General features: G+C 42.2%; 3 protein-coding genes across 3 annotated transcripts; all 3 read left to right on the top strand.

The window, feature by feature from the left end:
* Positions 1-1,408: 1,408 nt before the first annotated feature.
* On the top strand, positions 1,409-13,640 carry LOC138607975 (P-selectin-like). Its single transcript, XM_069680639.1, has 30 exons — positions 1,409-1,483; positions 1,591-1,666; positions 1,753-2,154; positions 2,250-2,354; positions 2,445-2,636; positions 2,748-2,930; positions 3,038-3,226; positions 3,430-3,609; positions 3,704-3,833; positions 3,942-4,001; positions 5,013-5,027; positions 6,282-6,318; positions 6,426-6,501; positions 6,588-6,986; positions 7,082-7,186; positions 7,277-7,468; positions 7,794-7,973; positions 8,068-8,197; positions 8,306-8,365; positions 9,381-9,395; positions 10,642-10,678; positions 10,786-10,861; positions 10,948-11,346; positions 11,442-11,546; positions 11,637-11,828; positions 11,940-12,122; positions 12,230-12,418; positions 12,621-12,800; positions 12,895-13,024; positions 13,133-13,640. Exons 1-30 carry the CDS (start codon positions 1,481-1,483, stop codon positions 13,191-13,193), a joined length of 4,281 nt encoding a protein of 1,426 aa, XP_069536740.1. The 5' UTR covers positions 1,409-1,480; the 3' UTR covers positions 13,194-13,640.
* A 1,648-nt stretch (positions 13,641-15,288) lies between these two features.
* LOC138607974 (L-selectin-like) lies at positions 15,289-16,633 on the top strand. The gene is made up of 5 exons (XM_069680638.1): positions 15,289-15,473; positions 15,576-15,652; positions 15,739-16,140; positions 16,236-16,340; positions 16,431-16,633. The coding sequence occupies exons 1-5, from the start codon at positions 15,289-15,291 to the stop codon at positions 16,631-16,633; spliced, it is 972 nt and encodes a 323-aa protein (XP_069536739.1).
* A 2,939-nt stretch (positions 16,634-19,572) lies between these two features.
* On the top strand, positions 19,573-23,993 carry LOC138607819 (L-selectin-like). Its single transcript, XM_069680472.1, has 8 exons — positions 19,573-19,663; positions 19,743-19,786; positions 19,921-20,316; positions 20,402-20,530; positions 22,338-22,517; positions 22,615-22,704; positions 22,796-22,817; positions 23,646-23,993. Exons 2-8 carry the CDS (start codon positions 19,759-19,761, stop codon positions 23,689-23,691), a joined length of 891 nt encoding a protein of 296 aa, XP_069536573.1. The 5' UTR covers positions 19,573-19,663; positions 19,743-19,758; the 3' UTR covers positions 23,692-23,993.
* The last annotated feature ends 62 nt before the right edge of the window (positions 23,994-24,055 follow it).

Here is a 24,055-nt window from a genome sequence, read left to right as displayed (position 1 = left end):
AATTAGGGAGTTTATATTATGTTTCTTGGGGAAGGGGTGGAGGTTAAGAGGTGTCTTAAAAAGTGGCTGCTATCCGCTGCCTCGGGTTGGAGAGGAAGGATATGAACTGTCACTTCTGGAAACACAGGCAGCCGGCAGGCGCCTCTGCTCCCACACCACATGTTTCCCGTCCATGGACACTCATTAAAAATACCAGTACGTTTTTGTCAGTTGTAATTGCATTGTTTGTTGTTTCTTTCTTCTTTTGATGAGCACATCCTCTGACTCGGACATTTTTCTGAACTGTGAAAGTCTGTCTGCACACTTTGTGCGACTGTTAAAATGCATCAACCCAATGAATCATCGTGCACACACAAAGTTAGACTCGCAGTTTCCAAATGGGCTTACTGACACAACAGTAGTCTCATTGGTGCTGCCAACAATAACACTCTTTGTTTTCTTTTAGCACAAAAATATCTCAAAGTTCAGATCCAAATAAGAGGAAATAATAAGAATATCTTTGGCTCTAAATCTCCGTCAGACAGTCGGCCTTATCAGCTCGCAGGGTATCACAGCTTCCAACGCTGTAATTTCCCTCTTAGTCGTCTTTCACTTCTTACATGCATCAGAGCGCCATGAGCCTTTCTAGGAAACTTATCACTTTCTTATTTCATGATGTTTATTTTGTTAAGTTTTCAGACGCAGTAGTGCTGTATCAGTACATGAGCACATTGCTAGGCAAGTGTTGAGTCATTTACTTAAGTGAAAGTGCTGATAAAAGTATGCCAAACACTCCATTACGTGTCCTTGATTTAGGATTTTAAGACAGAGTGCAGATATATTTGCATGTATATAAGTATCAGTAAAATGGCCCTTTTCACTGTAACATAATTTAATATATATTACTGAACCATTAAAAGTCACACTTTAGCGTCTTCCTACTTCAAACAGTTTCATCTGAAAGAGTGAATCATTAGTTCATCACATTTTAATAATATTTTTTAATATTTTAATAAACATAAGTAGTAAATGCAGAAGTCAAATGAAGAAAGCGTCCAAAATAAAAATGAAAAACTCTCTCTGAAAGCTATCGGAGTAAAGAAGTAGCACTAAATACTCAAATAAAGAACAACTTCCTTAAATTATACTTACAGTGCCTGCATAAATATACTCACGTTCCTCTGACAATAATATGTATACTAATGATGAAAGTAATAATAGCCTCAGACAAGTTCTGATAAAACAAAGACAAGAAAGAAAGAGAGAGAGAAAGTTCCCAAGGACCCCGGTGGGATGGGGCAGTAGTGGCAGGAGGGGAGTGAGCGGGGGGGAATTTCCAGAGAAATAACCGGCTGTGATGAGAGCTTCCAGGAAAAGTGGAGCAGGCCGTATAAAAAGGAGGAACCTCGGCACATGAACCTCAGAGTCATCTCATCCTTACATGAGCTGAGACTGAAGAGATACCAGGAGTCGTCTGTTCACTATCACACATACTGCTAAAATGGTGAGTGCAGAAGTATTCATTTAAATACAATTCTCTTTAGAGCACATCTAATGCTTGCTTGTTCTCTGAGATGTGTCTTAACTTGTGTTTTTACTCACTTTTTGCAGGAGTTCTTTGGATTATTTCAGACCCGTGGATCTAAGCGCTCGTCCTCATGGATCAGCTTCACCTTTCTTTGCTCAAGTATGTCAATCCTCTGCACACAGCACCTTTCTTACACAATAAGACTTAATCAAATCCATCATCTAACAAATGCTCTCCATCCTCAGTGCTGTGCATGTGGTCTAGCGTCAACTGCTGGTCCTACTTCTACTCAAACACCACCATGAACTGGCTGCAAGCTCGAGCCTGGTGCCAGCAGCACTACACTGACATGGTGGCCATCCAGAACCAGGAGGAGATCGAGCATCTCATGAATTCGCTGCCCCAGAAACCCACCTACTACTGGATCGGGATCCGCAAGATCAATAGCGTGTGGACCTGGGTGGGGACCAACAAGGCTCTGACAGAAGAGGCGGCCAACTGGGCAATAGGCGAACCGAACAACGGCAAGAGTGGACAGAGAAGCGGGTCAGAGGACTGTGTGGAGATGTACATTAAAAGGACTCAGCAGGAGGGAAAGTGGAATGATGAGAGGTGCAGGAAGCTGAAGACGGCTCTGTGCTACACAGGTGAGCATGATCAGGGATTAGCACACAAGAGCTGATCATTTTATCTGCCTTATTTTTTGTTCAAATGTTGACTTTAGGGTGTTTTCTTTTCCCAGCTGCCTGTAAGAACGACTCCTGCCTCTACGGAGACTGTGTAGAAACCATCAACAGCCACAGGTGTGCTTGCTACGACGGCTTTTACGGAGAGAAGTGTGAACAAGGTAAGACAATACACACATCCTTTTTAACTCTACGTCGCTTTAACAACCAGGACCTGATATCTTATTGTCTCTGGTTTTCTTTGTTTGCAGTTGTCAAGTGTAACAAAGACGAGGTGACCGTCCCTTACAAAGGAAGTGTAAACTGCACTCATGAGTATGGAAACTTCTCTTATGAATCCTTGTGCCAGTACTCCTGCGAGGAAGGATATGAGCTGAGTACGCCAGGACCCCTGACATGCACGGCCTCAGGACAGTGGTCCGAGCAGCCTCCTACATGTGAAAGTGAGTTTTAATGCACATGATATTAACTGAAACACATTCAAAGCACTAAATCTGGTGATCACAATGATGGGGCCTGTTGTAATGTGTCTCTGATGGTCCTGTCGTCCGCAGTGGTTCAGTGTAAGAAGCTGTCCCCTCCAGCCAGAGGATCCATGACTTGCTCCTCGGCCTCCAGCTACCAGTCCACCTGCGTGTTCACCTGTGATGAAGGCTACATTCTCTCCGGGTCCTCGTCCAGCAATCTGCAGTGTGAAGCGACAGGACACTGGAATGACTCAGAGCCGGCATGTGTTGGTACGCCCACATTTGTATGCCTTAAGCCAGCATATATAGTTATAAAGCTGTATAATTTTAGTTCAAAATAAAAGCTCACCTCCTCTGTTCCTGCCATGCGTTTGCAGCTGTCCAGTGCCCTGCTCTCCAGGAGCCAGAGAACGGCGTTGTCCTCTGTGGAGACGATGTAAATAAGAAGTTTAGCTACGGAAACACCTGCAGCTTTAGCTGTGACTCGGGCTACAACCTGGTGGGACCGGGCGAGGTGACCTGCACGTCAGCAGCTGAGTGGAGTGAGAGGATGCCTCGCTGTGAAGGTGAGCGCACTTAAAGTCGAATCTAACAGCCTTCTCAACAAGAGGAGCTTTCTTGTTTTATGTCTGCATAGAAAACACACTTAACATCATTTTAAACGTGTTTTCCTGCATTAGACGTCATTATTTGTACTCTTATTTGGTGCTCTTACAAACTTACCAAGATGTTTGATTTCAGCGTCTTAATTCTCTGTTGTTTCTTACAGCTGTGAGATGCCCGTTGCTCGAGGCTCCTGAAAACGGTCGAATCAGCTGCTCCACCAGTGAGCAAGTGTACAACTCACAGTGCTCCTTCACATGCGACCAAGCTCACTCTTTAGAGGGACACGACCTGCTGATCTGTGATCGTAATGGCAACTGGACAGGAGAGAAACCCACCTGCCAAGGTAAAACAAAGAAACTGTTAGAAGAAATGAAAAATTCAACATTAAAATGTGAATTAAGAGGACAAGTTATTTATATTTGTTAATCGGTCCACAGCTCCACCATCTAAGATCGCTGCCATTGCCTCTGGTGTGGCAACAGGAGGAACTCTCTTGTCTGGTCTGTCTCTGGCCATGTGGATCCTGAAACGCCTGAAGCAGAAAGCCAACAAGTTTGAGCTGAACAGGTCAGTTATGAATTCATCTCTTTTAAATCATGTATTTCCTTTTTATATATAAGTATATATTTAGTTTGAATCACATTGCTCATCTTCTTCTCTCGTCTTTTTTTACAGCAACTCAGACATCGAGCCTCCCCCGCAGGTCTACAAAAACAGCATCGACAGCCCCATCTAGCAGCCCATCTTCACAGACAGCTATTGTTTATATCTTTAACATAACTGTATGTCAAATGTCAGTATTAATAGTGTGAACAATAGGAGTAATTTACGTTAGTATAAAACTTGTTGTTTAAGAAGTTAATGCTAAGAGGGGACGTTTTTCAGACCTTGTTGTTGAGTAATGTTCTGATGATTAGTTCTGTCGTGTTGTTCATGCATTAATTTGCTCCCTAAGGGAGTTTTACATTGAACAAATTGTTCTTTATGAGCATGCTGGAAAGGTGTCTCTCTCCATGCTACTGAATGTTACATAACTTAGTGGGTGGATTGTCATGCCAGAACTGTGAATAATCTCATTATTGATGTCAGTATTTATGTTGTATTTATTGAATAAAATACAATTAAATTGTTCATTCATGTTTGTGTATGGTTAAAGCGGTGCTGATTATATTCAGAATAAAACTTTAAACGTTGATTTGCTTTGAGACATTTTTATGAATCTCAATATTTAATGTCAGATCAAAAACTAAAATATTCAAAGTCAATTCAAGTCAAATTTTTACTTGGATTTGTTTGCAGTCTGTACAGCAGACGGCCCTCTGTCCTTCTAAGACAGTTGATAAGGTTAAGGAAAAAGTCGAAACCAAAAAACATCATGGGGTCAAAATGGCATGTTGGCGAGACATGCAGTACTTGGCTTGTGCACAAAGGTCAAACAGGGAATCACATCTTCTGGAGATTGTGTTGCAGAAGTTGTAGATAGCCGACACGTAGAATGCAAAACGTATGTGAAGACATGATTTCAGTAGCGGGCTGCACACTGGTGCAGCGGTTCACGCTGACGCCTCACAGCTAGAAGGTTTCTAGGTCAAATCCCGGTTCAGACGTTGTGGGCCTTTGTGCGGAGTTTGCATGTTCTCCCCGTGGGTACTCCAGCTTCCTCAGTCCAAAGATATGCTCTGTAGGTTAACTGAAGCCCGTAGGTGTGAGTGTGGGTGTGAAAGGTTGTCTGTCTCTATGTGTCAGCCCTGTGATTGACTGGTGATCAGTCCAGGGTGTACTCTGCCTCTCGCCCAATGACAGCTGAGATTGGCTGAATAGGATAAGCAGTATAGAGAATGGATGGATGATGGATTCTTCTTCTTACTTACAAAGCTTTCAGTGGTCAGGCACCATCATATCTTAAAGAGCTCATAGTGCCATATTACCCCTCTAGAACATTACGCTCCCAGGATGCAGGCCTGCTTGCGGTACCTAAAGTCTCTGAGAGTAGTGTGGAGGGTAGAGCCTTCAATTACCAGGCCCCCCCTCCTCTGGAACAATCTACCAGTCAAGGTCCGGGAGGCAGACACCCTCTCTTCTTTTAAGAGTAGACGTAATACCTTCCTCCAATAAATACGTGTCTGATCACTCACATTTCTGAGCGCTCCTGAACGCAGCACGACTCAGCGCATCCCCTCGAAACACGGCAGTGAGGGAGACATGCCCGAATTTGTTTACTGCAGCTACTATGATGTTTATGTTACACTCAGTGTTGAGTCATTTACTTAAGTAAAAGTGCTGATAAAAGTATGCCAAACACTCCATTACGTGTCCTTGATTTAGGATTTTAAGACAGAGTGCAGATATATTTGCATGTATATAAGTATCAGTAAAATGGCCCTTTTCACTGTAACATAATTTAATATATATTACTGAACCATTAAAAGTCACACTTTAGCATCTTAATGTTTAACTTGGTTGAGCTGGAGCGACTTCTTCCTACTTCAAACAGTTTCATCTGAAAGAGTGAATCGTGTTTTATTAGTTCTTTACATATTTTTGAATAAAAATCAAAATCATAAACATAACTAGTAAATGCAGAAGTCAAATGAAGAAAGTGTCCAAAATAAAAATGAAAAACTCTCTCTGAAAGCTATCGGAGTAAAGAAGTAGCACTAAATACTCAAATAAAGAACAACTTCCTTAAATTATACTTACAGTGCCTGCATAAATATACTCACGTTCCTCTGACAATAATATTTATACTAATGATGAAAGTAATAATAGCCTCAGACAAGTTCTGATAAAACAAAGACAAGAAAGAAAGAGAGAGAGAAAGTTCCCAATGACCCCGGTGGGATGGGGCAGTAGTGGCAGGAGGGGAGTGAGCGGGGTGGAATTTCCAGAGAAATAACCGGCTGTGATGAGAGCTTCCAGGAAAAGTGGAGCAGGCCGTATAAAAAGGAGGAACCTCGGCACATGAACCTCAGAGTCATCTCATCCTTACATGAGCTGAGACTGAAGAAATACCAGGAGTCGTCTGTTCGCTATCACACATACTGCTAAAATGGTGAGTGCAGAAGTATTCATTTAAATACAATTCTCTTTAGAGCACATCTAATGCTTGCTTGTTCTCTGAGATGTGTCTTAACTTGTGTTTTTACTCACTTTTTGCAGGAGTTCTTTGGATTATTTCAGACCCGTGGATCTAAGCGCTCGTCCTCATGGATCAGCTTCACCTTTCTTTGCTCAAGTATGTCAATCCTCTGCACACAGCACCTTTCTTACACAATAAGACTTAATCAAATCCATCATCTAACAAATGCTCTCCATCCTCAGTGCTGTGCATGTGGTCTAGCGTCAACTGCTGGTCCTACTTCTACTCAAACACCACCATGAACTGGCTGCAAGCTCGAGCCTGGTGCCAGCAGCACTACACTGACATGGTGGCCATCCAGAACCAGGAGGAGATCGAGCATCTCATGAATTCGCTGCCCCAGAAACCCACCTACTACTGGATCGGGATCCGCAAGATCAATAACGTGTGGACCTGGGTGGGGACCAACAAGGCTCTGACAGAAGAGGCGGCCAACTGGGCAATAGGCGAACCGAACGGCAAGAGTGGACAGAGAAGCGGGTCGGAGGACTGTGTGGAGATGTACATTAAAAGGACTCAGCAGGAGGGAAAGTGGAATGATGAGAGGTGCAGGAAGCTGAAGACGGCTCTGTGCTACACAGGTGAGCAGGATCAGGGATTAGCACACAAGAGCTGATCATTTTATCTGCCTTATTTTTTGTTCAAATGTTGACTTTAGGGTGTTTTCTTTTCTTAGCTGCCTGTAAGAACGACTCCTGCCTCTACGGAGAATGTGTAGAAACCATCAACAGCCACAGGTGTGCTTGCTACGACGGCTTTTACGGAGAGAAGTGTGAACAAGGTATGACAATACACACATCCTTTTTAACTCTACGTCGCTTTAACAACCAGGACCTGATATCTTATTGTCTCTGGTTTTCTTTGTTTGCAGTTGTCACGTGTAACAAAGACGAGGTGACCGTCCCTTACAAAGGAAGTGTAAACTGCACTCATGAGTATGGAAACTTCTCTTATGAATCCTTGTGCCAGTACTCCTGCGAGGAAGGATATGAGCTGAGTACGCCAGGACCCCTGACATGCACGGCCTCAGGACAGTGGTCCGAGCAGCCTCCTACATGTGAAAGTGAGTTTTAATGCACATGATATTAACTGAAACACATTCAAAGCACTAAATCTGGTGATCACAATGATCAACAACCTGGTGAGCAGCAGCTGAGTGGAGTGAGAGGATGCCTCGCTGTGAAGGTGAGCGCACTTAAAGTCGAATCAAACAGCCTTCTCAACAAGAGGAGCTTTCTTGTTTTATGTCTGCATAGAAAACACACTTAACATCATTTTAAACGTGTTTTCCTGCATTAGACGTCATTATTTGTACTCTTATTTGGTGCTCTGACAAACTTACCAAGATGTTTGATTTCAGCGTCTTAATTCTCTGTTGTTTCTTACAGCTGTGAGATGCCCGTTGCTCGAGGCTCCTGAAAACGGTCGAATCAACTGCTCCACCAGTGAGCAAGTGTACAACTCACAGTGCTCCTTCACATGCGACCAAGCTCACTCTTTAGAGGGACACGACCTGCTGATCTGTGATCGTAATGGCAACTGGACAGGAGAGAAACCCACCTGCCAAGGTAAAACAAAGAAACTGTTAGAAGAAATGAAAAATTCAACATTAAAATGTGAATTAAGAGGACAAGTTATTTATATTTGTTAATCGGTCCACAGCTCCACCATCTAAGATCGCTGCCATTGCCTCTGGTGTGGCAACAGGAGGAACTCTCTTGTCTGGTCTGTCTCTGGCCATGTGGATCCTGAAACGCCTGAAGCAGAAAGCCAACAAGTTTGAGCTGAACAGGTCAGTTATGAATTCATCTCTTTTAAATCATGTATTTCCTTTTTATATATAAGTATATATTTAGTTTGAATCACATTGCTCATCTTCTTCTCTCGTCTTTTCTTACAGCAACTCAGACATCGAGCCTCCCCCGCAGGTCTACAAAAACAGCATCGACAGCCCCATCTAGCAGCCCATCTTCACAGACAGCTATTGTTTATATCTTTAACATAACTGTATGTCAAATGTCAGTATTAATAGTGTGAACAATAGGAGTAATTTACGTTAGTATAAAACTTGTTGTTTAAGAAGTTAATGCTAAGAGGGGACGTTTTTCAGACCTTGTTGTTGAGTAATGTTCTGATGATTAGTTCTGTCGTGTTGTTCATGCATTAATTTGCTCCCTAAGGGAGTTTTACATTGAACAAATTGTTCTTTATGAGCATGCTGGAAAGGTGTCTCTCTCCATGCTACTGAATGTTACATAACTTAGTGGGTGGATTGTCATGCCAGAACTGTGAATAATCTCATTATTGATGTCAGTATTTATGTTGTATTTATTGAATAAAATACAATTAAATTGTTCATTCATGTTTGTGTATGGTTAAAGCGGTGCTGATTATATTCAGAATAAAACTTTAAACGTTGATTTGCTTTGAGACATTTTTATGAATCTCAATATTTAATGTCAGATCAAAAACTAAAATATTCAAAGTCAATTCAAGTCAAATTTTTACTTGGATTTGTTTGCAGTCTGTACAGCAGACGGCCCTCTGTCCTTCTAAGACAGTTGATAAGGTTAAGGAAAAAGTCGAAACCAAAAAACATCATGGGGTCAAAATGGCATGTTGGCGAGACATGCAGTACTTGGCTTGTGCACAAAGGTCAAACAGGGAATCACATCTTCTGGAGATTGTGTTGCAGAAGTTGTAGATAGCCGATATGTAGAATGCAAAACGTATGTGAAGACATGATTTCAGTAGCGGGCTGCACACTGGTGCAGCGGTTCACGCTGACGCCTCACAGCTAGAAGGTTTCTAGGTCAAATCCCGGTTCAGACGTTGTGGGCCTTTGTGTGGAGTTTGCATGTTCTCCCCGTGGGTACTCCAGCTTCCTCCCACAGTCCAAAGATATGCTCTGTAGGTTAACTGAAGCCCGTAGGTGTGAGTGTGGGTGTGAAAGGCTGTCTATCTCTATGTGTCAGCCCTGTGATTGACTGGTGATCAGTCCAGGGTGTACTCTGCCTCTCGCCCAATGACAGCTGAGATTGGCTGAATAGGATAAGCAGTATAGAGAATGGATGGATGATGGATTCTTCTTCTTACTTACAAAGCTTTCAGTGGTCAGGCACCATCATATCTTAAAGAGCTCATAGTGCCATATTACCCCTCTAGAACATTACGCTCCCAGGATGCAGGCCTGCTTGCGGTACCTAAAGTCTCTGAGAGTAGTGTGGAGGGTAGAGCCTTCAATTACCAGGCCCCCCCTCCTCTGGAACAATCTACCAGTCAAGGTCCGGGAGGCAGACACCCTCTCTTCTTTTAAGAGTAGACGTAATACCTTCCTCCAATAAATACGTGTCTGATCACTCACATTTCTGAGCGCTCCTGAACGCAGCACGACTCAGCGCATCCCCTCGAAACACGGCAGTGAGGGAGACATGCCCGAATTTGTTTACTGCAGCTACTATGATGTTTATGTTACACTCAGTGTTGAGTCATTTACTTAAGTAAAAGTGCTGATAAAAGTATGCCAAACACTCCATTACGTGTCCTTGATTTAGGATTTTAAGACAGAGTGCAGATATATTTGCATGTATATAAGTATCAGTAAAATGGCCCTTTTCACTGTAACATAATTTAAAATATATAACTGAACCATTAAAAGTCACACTTTAGCATCTTAATGTTTAACTTGGTTGAGCTGGAGCGACTTCTTCCTACTTCAAACAGTTTCATCTGAAAGAGTGAATCGTGTTTTATTAGTTCTTTACACATTTTTGAATAAAAATCAAAATCATAAACATAACTAGTAAATGCAGAAGTCAAATGAAGAAAGTGTCCAAAATAAAAATGAAAAACTCTCTCTGAAAGCTATCGGAGTAAAGAAGTAGCACTAAATACTCAAATAAAGAACAACTTCCTTAAATTATACTTACAGTGCCTGCATAAATATACTCATGTTCCTCTGACAATAATATTTATACTAATGATGAAAGTAATAATAGCCTCAGACAAGTTCTGATAAAACAAAGACAAGAAAGAATGAGAGAAAGAAAGTTCCCAATGACCCCGGTGGGATGGGGCAGTAGTGGCAGGAGGGGAGTGAGTATTTCCAGAGAAATACTTGACTGTGATGAGAGCTTCCAGGAAAAGTGGAGCAGGCCGTATAAAAAGGAGGAACCTCGGCACATGAACCTCAGAGTCATCTCATCCTTACATGAGCTGAGACTGAAGAAATACCAGGAGTCGTCTGTTCGCTATCACACATACTGCTAAAATGGTGAGTGCAGAAGTATTCATTTAAATACAATTCTCTTTAGAGCACATCTAATGCTTGCTTGTTCTCTGAGATGTGTCTTAACTTGTGTTTTTACTCACTTTTTGCAGGAGTTCTTTGGATTATTTCAGACCCGTGGATCTAAGCGCTCGTCCTCATGGATCAGCTTCACCTTTCTTTGCTCAAGTATGTCAATCCTCTGCACACAGCACCTTTCTTACACAATAAGACTTAATCAAATCCATCATCTAACAAATGCTCTCCATCCTCAGTGCTGTGCATGTGGTCTAGCGTCAACTGCTGGTCCTACTTCTACTCAAACACCACCATGAACTGGCAGCAAGCTCGAGCCTGGTGCCAGCAGCACTACACTGACATGGTGGCCATCCAGAACCAGGAGGAGATCGAGCATCTCATGAATTCGCTGCCCCAGAAACCCACCTACTACTGGATCGGGATCCGCAAGATCAATAACGTGTGGACCTGGGTGGGGACCAACAAGGCTCTGACAGAAGAGGCGGCCAACTGGGCAATAGGCGAACCGAACGGCAAGAGTGGACAGAGAAGCGGGTCGGAGGACTGTGTGGAGATGTACATTAAAAGGACTCAGCAGGAGGGAAAGTGGAATGATGAGAGGTGCAGGAAGCTGAAGACGGCTCTGTGCTACACAGGTGAGCAGGATCAGGGATTAGCACACAAGAGCTGATCATTTTATCTGCCTTATTTTTTGTTCAAATGTTGACTTTAGGGTGTTTTCTTTTCCCAGCTGCCTGTAAGAACGACTCCTGCCTCTACGGAGACTGTGTAGAAACCATCAACAGCCACAGGTGTGCTTGCTACGACGGCTTTTACGGAGAGAAGTGTGAACAAGGTAAGACAATACACACATCCTTTTTAATTCTACGTCGCTTTAACAACCAGGACCTGATATCTTATTGTCTCTGGTTTTCTTTGTTTGCAGTTGTCACATGTAACAAAGACGAGGTGACCGTCCCTTACAAAGGAAGTGTAAACTGCACTCATGAGTATGGAAACTTCTCTTATGAATCCTTGTGCCAGTACTCCTGCGAGGAAGGATATGAGCTGAGTACGCCAGGACCCCTGACATGCACGGCCTCAGGACAGTGGTCCGAGCAGCCTCCTACATGTGAAAGTGAGTTTTAATGCACATGATATTAACTGAAACACATTCAAAGCACTAAATCTGGTGATCACAATGATGGGGCCTGTTGTAATGTGTCTCTGATGGTCCTGTCGTCCGCAGTGGTTCAGTGTAAGAAGCTGTCCCCTCCAGCCAGAGGATCCATGACTTGCTCCTCGGCCTCCAGCTACCAGTCCACCTGCGTGTTCACCTGTGATGAAGGCTACATTCTCTCCGGGTCCTCGTCCAGCAATCTGCAGTGTGAAGCGACAGGACACTGGAATGACTCAGAGCCGGCATGTGTTGGTACGCCCACATTTGTATGCCTTAAGCCAGCATATATAGTTATAAAGCTGTATAATTTTAGTTCAAAATAAAAGCTCACCTCCTCTGTTCCTGCCATGCGTTTGCAGCTGTCCAGTGCCCTGCTCTCCAGGAGCCAGAGAACGGCGTTGTCCTCTGTGGAGACGATGTAAATAAGAAGTTTAGCTACGGAAACACCTGCAGCTTTAGCTGTGACTCGGGCTACAACCTGGTGGGACCGGGCGAGGTGACCTGCACGTCAGCAGCTGAGTGGAGTGAGAGGATGCCTCGCTGTGAAGGTGAGCGCACTTAAAGTCGAATCTAACAGCCTTCTCAACAAGAGGAGCTTTCTTCTTTATGTCTGCATAGAAAACACACTTAACATCATTTTAAACGTGTTTTCCTGCATTAGACGTCATTATTTGTACTCTTATTTGGTGCTCTTACAAACTTACCAAGATGTTTGATTTCAGCGTCTTAATTCTCTGTTGTTTCTTACAGCTGTGAGATGCCCGTTGCTCGAGGCTCCTGAAAACGGTCGAATCAACTGCTCCACCAGTGAGCAAGTGTACAACTCACAGTGCTCCTTCACATGCGACCAAGCTCACTCTTTAGAGGGACACGACCTGCTGATCTGTGATCGTAATGGCAACTGGACAGGAGAGAAACCCACCTGCCAAGGTAAAACAAAGAAACTGTTAGAAGAAATGAAAAATTCAACATTAAAATGTGAATTAAGAGGACAAGTTATTTATATTTGTTAATCGGTCCACAGCTCCACCATCTAAGATCGCTGCCATTGCCTCTGGTGTGGCAACAGGAGGAACTCTCTTGTCTGGTCTGTCTCTGGCCATGTGGATCCTGAAACGCCTGAAGCAGAAAGCCAACAAGTTTGAGCTGAACAGGTCAGTTATGAATTCATCTCTTTTAAATCATGTATTTCCTTTTTATATATAAGTATATATTTAGTTTGAATCACATTGCTCATCTTCTTCTCTCGTCTTTTTTTACAGCAACTCAGACATCGAGCCTCCCCCGCAGGTCTACAAAAACAGCATCGACAGCCCCATCTAGCAGCCCATCTTCACAGACAGCTATTGTTTATATCTTTAACATAACTGTATGTCAAATGTCAGTATTAATAGTGTGAACAATAGGAGTAATTTACGTTAGTATAAAACTTGTTGTTTAAGAAGTTAATGCTAAGAGGGGACGTTTTTCAGACCTTGTTGTTGAGTAATGTTCTGATGATTAGTTCTGTCGTGTTGTTCATGCATTAATTTGCTCCCTAAGGGAGTTTTACATTGAACAAATTGTTCTTTATGAGCATGCTGGAAAGGTGTCTCTCTCCATGCTACTGAATGTTACATAACTTAGTGGGTGGATTGTCATGCCAGAACTGTGAATAATCTCATTATTGATGTCAGTATTTATGTTGTATTTATTGAATAAAATACAATTAAATTGTTCATTCATGTTTGTGTATGGTTAAAGCGGTGCTGATTATATTCAGAATAAAACTTTAAACGTTGATTTGCTTTGAGTCATTTTTATGAATCTCAATATTTAATGTCAGATCAAAAACTAAAATATTCAAAGTCAATTCAAGTCAAATTTTTACTTGGATTTGTTTGCAGTCTGTACAGCAGACGGCCCTCTGTCCTTCTAAGACAGTTGATAAGGTTAAGGAAAAAGTCGAAACCAAAAAACATCATGGGGTCAAAATGGCATGTTGGCGAGACATGCAGTACTTGGCTTGTGCACAAAGGTCAAACAGGGAATCACATCTTCTGGAGATTGTGTTGCAGAAGTTGTAGATAGCCGACACGTAGAATGCAAAACGTATGTGAAGACATGATTTCAGTAGCGGGCTGCACACTGGTGCAGCGGTTCACGCTGACGCCTCACAGCTAGAAGGTTTCTAGGTCAAATCCCGGTTCAGACGTTGTGGGCCTTTGTGCGGAGTTTGCATGTTCTCCCCGTGGGTACTCCAGCTTCCTCCCACAGTCCAAAGATATGCTCTGTAGGTTAACTGAAGCCCGTAGGTGTGAGTGTGGGTGTGAAAGGCTGTCTGTCTCTATGTGTCAGCCCTGTGATTGACTGGTGATCAGTCCAGGGTGTACTCTGCCTCTCGCCCAATGACAGCTGAGATTGGCTGAATAGGATAAGCAGTATAGAGAATGGATGGATGATGGATTCTTCTTCTTACTTACAAAGCTTTCAGTGGTCAGGCACCATCATATCTTAAAGAGCTCATAGTGCCATATTACCCCTCTAGAACATTACGCTCCCAGGATGCAGGCCTGCTTGCGGTACCTAAAGTCTCTGAGAGTAGTGTGGAGGGTAGAGCCTTCAATTACCAGGCCCCCCCTCCTCTGGAACAATCTACCAGTCAAGGTCCGGGAGGCAGACACCCTCTCTTCTTTTAAGAGTAGACGTAATACCTTCCTCCAATAAATACGTGTCTGATCACTCACATTTCTGAGCGCTCCTGAACGCAGCACGACTCAGCGCATCCCCTCGAAACACGGCAGTGAGGGAGACATGCCCGAACTTGTTTACTGCAGCTACTATGATGTTTATGTTACACTCAGTGTTGAGTCATTTACTTAAGTAAAAGTGCTGATAAAAGTATGCCAAACACTCCATTACATGTCCTTGATTTATGATTTTAAGACAGAGTGCAGATATATTTGCGTGTATATAAGTATCAGTAAAATGGCCCTTTTCACTGTAACATAATTTAATATATATTACTGAACCATTAAAAGTCACACTTTAGCATCTTAATGTTTAACTTGGTTGAGCTGGAGCGACTTCTTCCTACTTCAAACAGTTTCATCTGAAAGAGTGAATCGTGTTTTATTAGTTCTTTACACATTTTTGAATAAAAATCAAAATCATAAACATAACTAGTAAATGCAGAAGTCAAATGAAGAAAGTGTCCAAAATAAAAATGAAAAACTCTCTCTGAAAGCTATCGGAGTAAAGAAGTAGCACTAAATACTCAAATAAAGAACAACTTCCTTAAATTATACTTACAGTGCCTGCATAAATATACTCACGTTCCTCTGACAATAATATTTATACTAATGATGAAAGTAATAATAGCCTCAGACAAGTTCTGATAAAACAAAGACAAGAAAGAAAGGGAGAGAGAAAGTTCCCAATGACCCCGGTGGGATGGGGCAGTAGTGACAGGAGGGGAGTGAGTATTTCCAGAGAAATAACCAGCTGTGATGAGAGCTTCCAGGAAAAGTGGAGCAGGCCGTATAAAAAGGAGGAACCTCGGCACATGAACCTCAGAGTCATCTCATCCTTACATGAGCTGAGACTGAAGAAATACCAGGAGTCGTCTGTTCGCTATCACACATACTGCTAAAATGGTGAGTGCAGAAGTATTCATTTAAATACAATTCTCTTTAGAGCACATCTAATGCTTGCTTGTTCTCTGAGATGTGTCTTAACTTGTGTTTTTACTCGTGGATCTAAGCGCTCGTCCTCATGGATCAGCTTCACCTTTCTTTGCTCAAGTATGTCAATCCTCTGCACACAGCACCTTTCTTACACAATAAGACTTAATCAAATCCATCATCTAACAAATGCTCTCCATCCTCAGTGCTGTGCATGTGGTCTAGCGTCGACTGCTGGTCCTACTTCTACTCAAACACCACCATGAACTGGCTGCAAGCTCGAGCCTGGTGCCAGCAGCACTACACTGACATGGTGGCCATCCAGAACCAGGAGGAGATCGAGCATCTCATGACGTCGCTGCCCCAGAAACCCACCTACTACTGGATCGGGATCCGGAAGATCAATAACGTGTGGACCTGGGTGGGGACCAACAAGGCTCTGACAGAAGAGGCGGCCAACTGGGCAATAGGCGAACCGAACAACGGCAAGAGTGGACAGAGAAGCGGGTCAGAGGACTGTGTGGAGATGTACATTAAAAGGAGTGAGCAGGAGGGAAAGTGGAATGATGAGAGGTGCAGGAAGCTGAAGACGGCTCTGTGCTACACAGGTGAGCATGATCAGGGATTAGCACACAAGAGCTGATCATTTTATCTGCCTTATTTTTTGTTCAAATGTTGACTTTAGGGTGTTTTCTTTTCCCAGCTGCCTGTAAGAACGACCCCTGCCTCTACGGAGACTGTGTAGAAACCATCAACAGCCACAGGTGTGCTTGCTATGACGGCTTTTACGGAGAGAAATGTGAACAAGGTAAGACAATACACACATCCTTTTTAATTCTACGTCGCTTTAACAACCAGGACCTGATATCTTATTGTCTCTGGTTTTCTTTGTTTGCAGTTGTCACGTGTAACAAAGACGAGGTGACCGTCCCTTACAAAGGAAGTGTAAACTGCACTCATGAGTATGGAAACTTCTCTTATGAATCCTCGTGCCAGTACTCCTGCGAGGAAGGATATGAGCTGAGTACGCCGGGACCCCTGACATGCACGGCCTCAGGACAGTGGTCCGAGCAGCCTCCTACATGTGAAAGTGAGTTTTAATGCACATGATATTAACTGGAACACATTCAAAGCACTAAATCTGGTGATCACAATGATCAACAACCTGGTGAGCAGCAGCTGAGTGGAGTGAGAGGATGCCTCGCTGTGAAGGTGAGCGCACTTAAAGTCGAATCAAACAGCCTTCTCAACAAGAGGAGCTTCCTTGTTTTATGTCTGCATAGAAAACACACTTAACATCATTTTAAACGTGTTTTCCTGCATTAGACGTCATTATTTGTACTCTTATTTTGTGCTCTTACAAACTTACCAAGATGTTTGATTTCAGCGTCTTAATTCTCTGTTGTTTCTTACAGCTGTGAGATGCCCGTTGCTCGAGGCTCCTGAAAACGGTCGAATCAACTGCTCCACCAGTGAGCAAGTGTACAACTCACAGTGCTCCTTCACATGCGACCAAGCTCACTCTTTAGAGGGACACGACCTGCTGATCTGTGATCGTAATGGCAACTGGACAGGAGAGAAACCCACCTGCCAAGGTAAAACAAAGAAACTGTTAGAAGAAATGAAAAATTCAACATTAAAATGTGAATTAAGAGGACAAGTTATTTATATTTGTTAATCGGTCCACAGCTCCACCATCTAAGATCTCTGGCCAAGTGGATCCTGAAGCAGAAAGCCAACAAGTTTGAGCTGAACAGGTCAGTAATGAATTCATCTCTTTTAAATCATGTATTTCCTTTTTATATATAAGTATATATTTAGTTTGAATCACATTGCTCATCTTCTTCTCTCGTCTTTTCTTACAGCAACTCAGACATTGAGCCTCCCCTGCAGGTCTACAAAAACAGCATCGACAGCCCCATCTAGCAGCCCATCTTCACAGACAGCTATTGTTTATATCTTTAACATAACTGTATGTCAAATGTCAGTATACCCTCTCTTCTTTTAAGAGTAGACGTAATACCTTCCTCCTTGATTAATCTTATATTTAGGGCTGGCTCAGGCTTGGACCAGCCCAAAGTTATGCTGCTATAGGTTAAGACTGCCGGGGGATCTGACGCACCGAGCTTCTTTCTCTCTCTCTGTCTGCCTGTCTCCCTCCCTTTCTCTCTCTCTCTCTCTCTGTCTCTCTCTCTCTCTCTCTTATATTAATGCAGCTCATTAACTCTGTATCTTCTTGTTCCATTAACGTTACTAATCATATATCTTCCTGGGAGTTCTTGTGCTCCCTTGTCTTGTTGGTTCCCGGGGATTGCGTTGCTGCAGACCACCTGATGCTGTGGACCTGCTAGACTGCAACAACTACTAACATCAGTCCTCCCCATAGTATCATTATTGTTGCTGCTAATGCTAATAGTAGACCTACAATTACTATTACTACGGCCTTCATCATCACTATGCTTCACTTGCTAATTTATTATTTGCTAATCTTTAGGGTACCACTATTTAGGGCTGGGTTTAAAAAAATCGATTTTTCCAATTCAAATCGATTCTCATTTGAATCACCCAATATCGATTCATAAATCCCGAAATCGATCTTTAAAAATATGTAAAAACGTGTCTGATCATTCACATTTCTGAGCGCTCCTGAACGCAGCACGACTCAGCGCATCTCCTCGAAACACGGCAGTGAGGGAGACATGCCCGGACTTGTTTACTGCAGCTACTACGGAGACATCAGTGATTGTCGACGGACTCTTTTTATCGTGTGTGCATCCATGAATATGTAAGTTAGTTTTGCACTGATGTTTATGTTACACTCTGTTAGCGACGGCTTTGGCCGCGAGTGTATTTTCGGCAAGTTGTTATACAGTATGCCTTTCCCTATAACTCTCATGTGGCTTTGTTCTTTGCGCTACGAGATCTCGTGGCCAAATCTCGGGCAAGTGAAACCCAGTTCGTTTAATCAAAACCATGAGCCAGATTCACAGACTGAAAATCTGAACTGAAAAAAAAGTTCATAAGCCATCTGATTTATAAAATTGTTTATATTGTGTTGACTGCTGCATGTTTGTAATGTTAAATAAAAAGTACATGATGTAACTTCTTTGGGGTCAATTCTTATTGTAAACATTAAACATTTTGTCAACATCATGTTGGGTCTCTCTCTAAATAACATAACAAAGAGTCGGTCTAGACCTGCTCTTTCTGTAAAGTGTCTCGAGATAACTTTGGTTATGATTTGGCGCTATACAAATAAAATTGTATTGATTGATTGATGATTTCAGGTGTCATTACACTAATATGCTAGTACAAAGCCTAAGGCATTGACACCAGCCTTTTCCCACACTTTGAGTCAGGACATTTCTGCTGACTCTTCAGGACATCGTGTGTTTTCTCAGTAGTGAAAAAAGAAATAACAACACAGACCTCTTGTCTGTTTCTGTGACCTTTGTTACAACAGTCGTGACAGAGAAGAGAAGTTGTATAACACTGAGATTAATGTGAGGAAGGAAAGGCTGAGGCTATACTGCTGAGGCGATCTGTTTCACCTTTGTTTGTTTCACCAAATGCAGAGACTTCTGTGTCAGCACTTCAGCAGAAAGAGAAATAGATCTGACGTCTTACATTTGACTGAAGGAAACAGCGAGTGCACTCTGACCTTCTGTGTTGTTGGCAAAACTCATACATCATGTGTAAAAAGAAATGAAGAAATGAGAAAGGCTTCATCCCGTGGTGTTATGTAAAGTCGCCCAGTTTGAATGAAAGATAATACATCTCGTAAAAAAAAGGCAGCAAAACGAAAATCTGCCACCTTTTCCAACTTTCCCACAAAAGGTGGCATTTCCCAAAAGGTCTGTGCAAGTTTAACAAGTCACGAAGTCGGTCTTTCATTCATCATTCATCACTTGCATCCACCCTGTACAGTAAACATCCAGGTATTCTATTAAAATGCAGGACTGAAAAGCCAGAGGAAAATATAAAAGCTTCATACCGGTCCTTCTTGCAAACTAACTCTCACTAGCTGCTGTAGTCACTGCACCACGGTGGAATAATGTTTTTAAGGTTGATGTGATTAGAAAGACGAGGATTTTAGTTTAGTAGCAAGCTTATTTCCCAAACTAATTCTGGGTAAGTAAGAATTTGTCAGATATTTTCAATGATGATATTTGCAATACTTTGTGTTCTGATTACTTTTTTCTTTGGACAGACTACAGGTGTTGAAAATGAAGTGGATATTCATCATAATCCTTGGTGAGTATTAGTTAATAAAAGGCCTGAAAAATGTGTAATTGATGGTGTCCCCTGATTTGAGACATACAATTGTATAAGGGTTTATTGGATAGTGAATTATAACCCTTAGCTTTTATTTTGAAATTATTTTTTAGGTATCTCCTTGGCTGAGACCGCCTTAGGCTGGACGTATCATGTCTCAAGGAGGCCCATGAACTGGACCCAGGCCCGGCAGTGGTGCCAGAGCAGCTTCACAGACATGGTGGTCATCCAGAACCAGGATGAGAACAACTATCTGGTCTCAAAGCTGCCAAACAGAACGCGGGCTCCATATTATTGGATTGGACTAACAAAGCAACAGAAGAATGAAACCTGGACCTGGATTGGGAATAACAGCACGTGGATCGGTGAAGAGTCGTGGGCACCAAACGAGCCCAACAACAACCACATCACCGAGTTCTGCGTGGAGATCTACGTGAACAACGGACCGAACAGAGGGAAGTGGAACGATGAGAAATGCGCTAATAAGAAATACGCTGTTTGTTATAAAGGTAGGTGAAGCGGATTGTTTTTGATAGGTTGTTATAGGTTCAGAAATGTTAGAGGTTGTTTAAGTGTTGCATTTTTTCTTACCAGCCCAATGTAATGCAACATCATGCGACAGAGGAAGATGCCAGGAGACTATGGAAAACATCACCTGCCTCTATGAGCCTGAGCCTGGCTTTGAGGGAGACTCACAGGTCTCACAGGAGACATTTCTCACAGGTGAGGAGCTCACTTACATTAAGTCACAAATCATTACAGTGGGTAAAGTTTGTTTAAAGCAGTGGTTCTCAACTAGTCTCGCCTCAGGACCCGCCTTCACCTCCTTAATGACAATTTCTGCAATTTTTCAACCAGTCACACAACAAAATATTTAAAAAGGTGAATAAAACAGCTTGACTTGCCTTAAAACTGTTAAGGCAAGTCGAGTCACTTTTTTTCCACCCAAGATACAGCACTCTACAGCCGGTCTTTATAAAGAGAAAAGACAAGGTATTAGTAGCCTGTCTAATAATGATATTATTGGCCAATTTATATAACCTGTTCAAAAAGTATGGCAATGAATTGTATCTGTATTATCTTGGCACAGACGCAGCCATGATGATGGTCTGGCCTGAGACCATATTGAGTAGTAAAGAGTACGACTGATGAGGCTTCTCTTTGGGGAAAAACATCAGGTAGCGGGGGACTTTGATGTTGCGTGTTGCTATAGCGAGGACTTTGACTGACAGCCAGTCATCCAATCATGACAATCACATACCGGGGAGCTTTTTGAGTCGTCCAATCATGATTCCCAGTTTGCGCTGCATACATACTTGATAGTTACACAGAAACTTGAAAACATTGAATTTTATCATTTTATATTTAACAGCAACATTCAGACTTATGAACACACGCAAGTCATCCGAGTCATCATGCCTCAATTCAAGTCTCAAGTCAATAACTTGCAAGTCCAAGTCGAGTCTCAAGTCATTTATTTTTCAAGTTGCACTCGAGTCGACTCGAATCCAAGTCACCAAGTCTAAAGTCCACATCTTAGTGGATACATGGAGTGTGAATAAACTACACTACTACTGCCCGCGCACATCATTGGATACCCAGAGTTTTTTCATGCACACATCGACCCATTAAAACAGCTCCACGGCCTACTTTTGGGTCCCGACCCACCAGTTGAGAACCACAGGTTTAAAGGATAGGTTACAGTTTTTTTCGAGTCTATCTTAGCAGTTGACAGTGTTAAAGGTGGCGTATTTCACTGTCAAAATTTGTACAAATTGATGCTAACCATGCACAGCATTGTGCTAGCGCTAATCGCAATTCGGCGCAACCATGGCTAGTTTCGTTTGCTACAACTTCACAAGGCTTTTTTTTCCTTTTTTCATTTTGCACTGTGTCTGCACTGTTTTTGTTCCCTCTAACTGCTCTGTTGGCTGTACAGCTTAAACGATCCCAGAATATAACAGAGAAAAAGTTAGAATTGAAGAGCAGCGTTAAGGACCAAAAGCAGAGCTAAAATGTGAGTTAATATTGTGTCATAAAGCAGCAAGGTCACCACACTTGACTGGTTATAATCATATTAGACCTGTTTTCACAAGCTTGATTCAGCTGGCTTTACGTGAACTTAAATCTGTAAATGCAGGTTTAAAGTTAGCATGACGTTGATGTTTTCTGTAAAACAAACTTAAATGTCATCGGTCCCCCCAGAAGCCTTTTATTTTCCTCTGGTGTCACACCTTTTCACTATTTCCTTCCACAGAATAGCTTCTGCATATCTCATTGACTCACACTGCACTTCTTTAGAGCATGACAATTATTTTTCGTCTGTATTTTCACATCGTCAACAAAAGCATTGCATCTGCTTCCTCGGTTTCCTGAGGTCAGGCGGCGGTTCACATTTAAAAAACTAATCATAACACATGCATCAGCATGCATTTGCCCTGAAAAATGTCTTATTGTCACAATAGAAAGCTAGCAAACATTGTTACATAACTGCATGCCTGGTTAAACTTTAACCTGTTTGTGGCCCTAGCTGTGGAGTGCCCCACTCTGTCTCAGCCTGATAATGGATACCTCAGCTGCTCAGGAGGAAACCTGACATTCAACTCAACCTGTCGGTTTAAATGCCAGCCAGGCTCTCTCGTGATTGGCTCGCCGGCTGTTACCTGTGGGGTCAACGGGGTCTGGAGCGGCCCAAGACCTACTTGTGCAAGTAATTGTTTGAAAGTTATGTAAAAGTTTGATGTATGATTGTAAGTGTCAAGTATTGTATGAGTCAAGATAAAAATGATTAGAATTTTTTTTCTCAGGCTACAAACAGGCCCTGTACGCCGTGGCTGGGTGTGGAGCCCTCTCAGCCTTCTGCTGCATCTGTTTCTGCTGGATGAAACGCAGAAAAGGTCAGCGTTTCACAATGTCGTAGTAAAAGTGATGCAAACACATGCTGTTACAACAGACCTCTAAATCTGTTTTTCTGTTCATTTCTCACAGGAAAGAAACTTTCTCAAGAAAGGTCAGTGTTGAAATGTACTTGACCAAAGCAGCTCCACCCAATTATGCACATTAAATATTTAAAATGTTACGGTGCTGTGAAATGTGTTGTTTCTGATACTTAAAGTAATAATCTCGAAGATTTTCATGTAAACAAATGTCACTATCAGTCACTATCTATCACCGAACAAGGTTGTATCTTTAAGATGTTAAAGTTGAAGATTTTCTTTTGAATAAATGTCTGTTAAGTCACTATCGCCAATTGAGGTAACACAATGGTGATTGAGCTTATGGCCCACTGATGAAAGCCTTTGCATTTGCAGTATATATGTTTATTACAGACTTTATGTCTGTGGCTACATTTGTGGAAAAAAATCACAAGCGGCGCCCAGTTAGGGAAGCGTTCTCCATCACCCAGCAGTGGTTGGTCTGCCAGAGAGGGTAGGCGGAGCTAAGCGGCTGCTTTTTCGGTCTCTGCAAGTGTTGCGAGTAAACAGTAATCTACTATGGCTGAACAAACAAAGAAAAGATCGATGACTACAGATACAACTTCAAAAATAAGTGAAAATCCAAAGAAAAAGAAACCAATTCGACGCTCAGATGAAGGCAAACAGTCTAAAAGGGAAAACGACCGTCAGCGAGGAAAATCAAGAGTTACAACTTTAACAAAGTGAGCCAACTGTAGACGTGTGGTCAAATTGGGACGTGTCTTCCTGTAATTACCATTTATCCCCAAAGGTGCCGCCAAAGATAACGCAACTGAAACCTTCGAGATTAGACCTTTAACATGCTAAGATATTTCACTGTGACTGTGACGTCCCTTTAATGTCAGTCTGATTGTCCTTCACAGGATGCCTGAAGAGGCAACAAGTCCATTCGGTGAGGTACAGGCATAAAGGAAATCCAGAACCTCAATATCTCTTACTAACACATATCTACATCAACATAAATGCAGTTATATATAAAATCATTTTTTTGTACGTTTTTAATAACTAAACCTAAACTCTGTGGCTGCACAGGCTGTATGCCAGGATAGTTAGATAGCAAAGCATTTTGTCTAATCAAGAGTATTTTAAAGCTTAATTTATAAACAGCCTGCATGGTTATTTACTGTATGTGTGTGAGGTTTTATTAATTTATGCACATGTAAACTCAAATAACAATTTAATAACATTAAAGTTTTATTTCTGTGGTATCTTTCATTAAAGATAATTTAGTTCAATGCATACATATTAATAAATAAATACTTAAAAAAGTGTC

This window comes from Semicossyphus pulcher, unplaced genomic scaffold, assembly GCF_022749685.1.
Source record: "Semicossyphus pulcher isolate SPU_LCO1_2020_fin unplaced genomic scaffold, fSemPul1.0.p SCAF_4, whole genome shotgun sequence".
Taxonomy (NCBI): Eukaryota; Metazoa; Chordata; class Actinopteri; order Labriformes; family Labridae; genus Semicossyphus; species Semicossyphus pulcher.
The sequence above is the reverse complement of the archived record's forward strand: the minus strand, read 5'-3'. Positions and strand labels throughout refer to the sequence as shown.

Coding starts and splice junctions, on each gene's coding strand:
- LOC138607974 (XM_069680638.1), top strand. CDS start 15,289: ATGACCCCGGTGGGATGGGGCAGTAGTGACAGGAGGGGAGTGAGTATT. Junction 15,474..15,575: donor CTGAAGAAATACCAGGAGTC/GTCTGTTCGCTA, acceptor TTGTTCTCTGAG/ATGTGTCTTAACTTGTGTTT. Junction 15,653..15,738: donor CTTCACCTTTCTTTGCTCAA/GTATGTCAATCC, acceptor CTCCATCCTCAG/TGCTGTGCATGTGGTCTAGC.
- LOC138607819 (XM_069680472.1), top strand. CDS start 19,759: ATGAAGTGGATATTCATCATAATCCTTG. Junction 20,531..22,337: donor ACAGGAGACATTTCTCACAG/GTGAGGAGCTCA, acceptor TTGTGGCCCTAG/CTGTGGAGTGCCCCACTCTG. Junction 22,705..22,795: donor CTGGATGAAACGCAGAAAAG/GTCAGCGTTTCA, acceptor CATTTCTCACAG/GAAAGAAACTTTCTCAAGAA.
- LOC138607975 (XM_069680639.1), top strand. Junction 2,637..2,747: donor GCAGCCTCCTACATGTGAAA/GTGAGTTTTAAT, acceptor TGTCGTCCGCAG/TGGTTCAGTGTAAGAAGCTG. Junction 2,931..3,037: donor CTCAGAGCCGGCATGTGTTG/GTACGCCCACAT, acceptor ATGCGTTTGCAG/CTGTCCAGTGCCCTGCTCTC.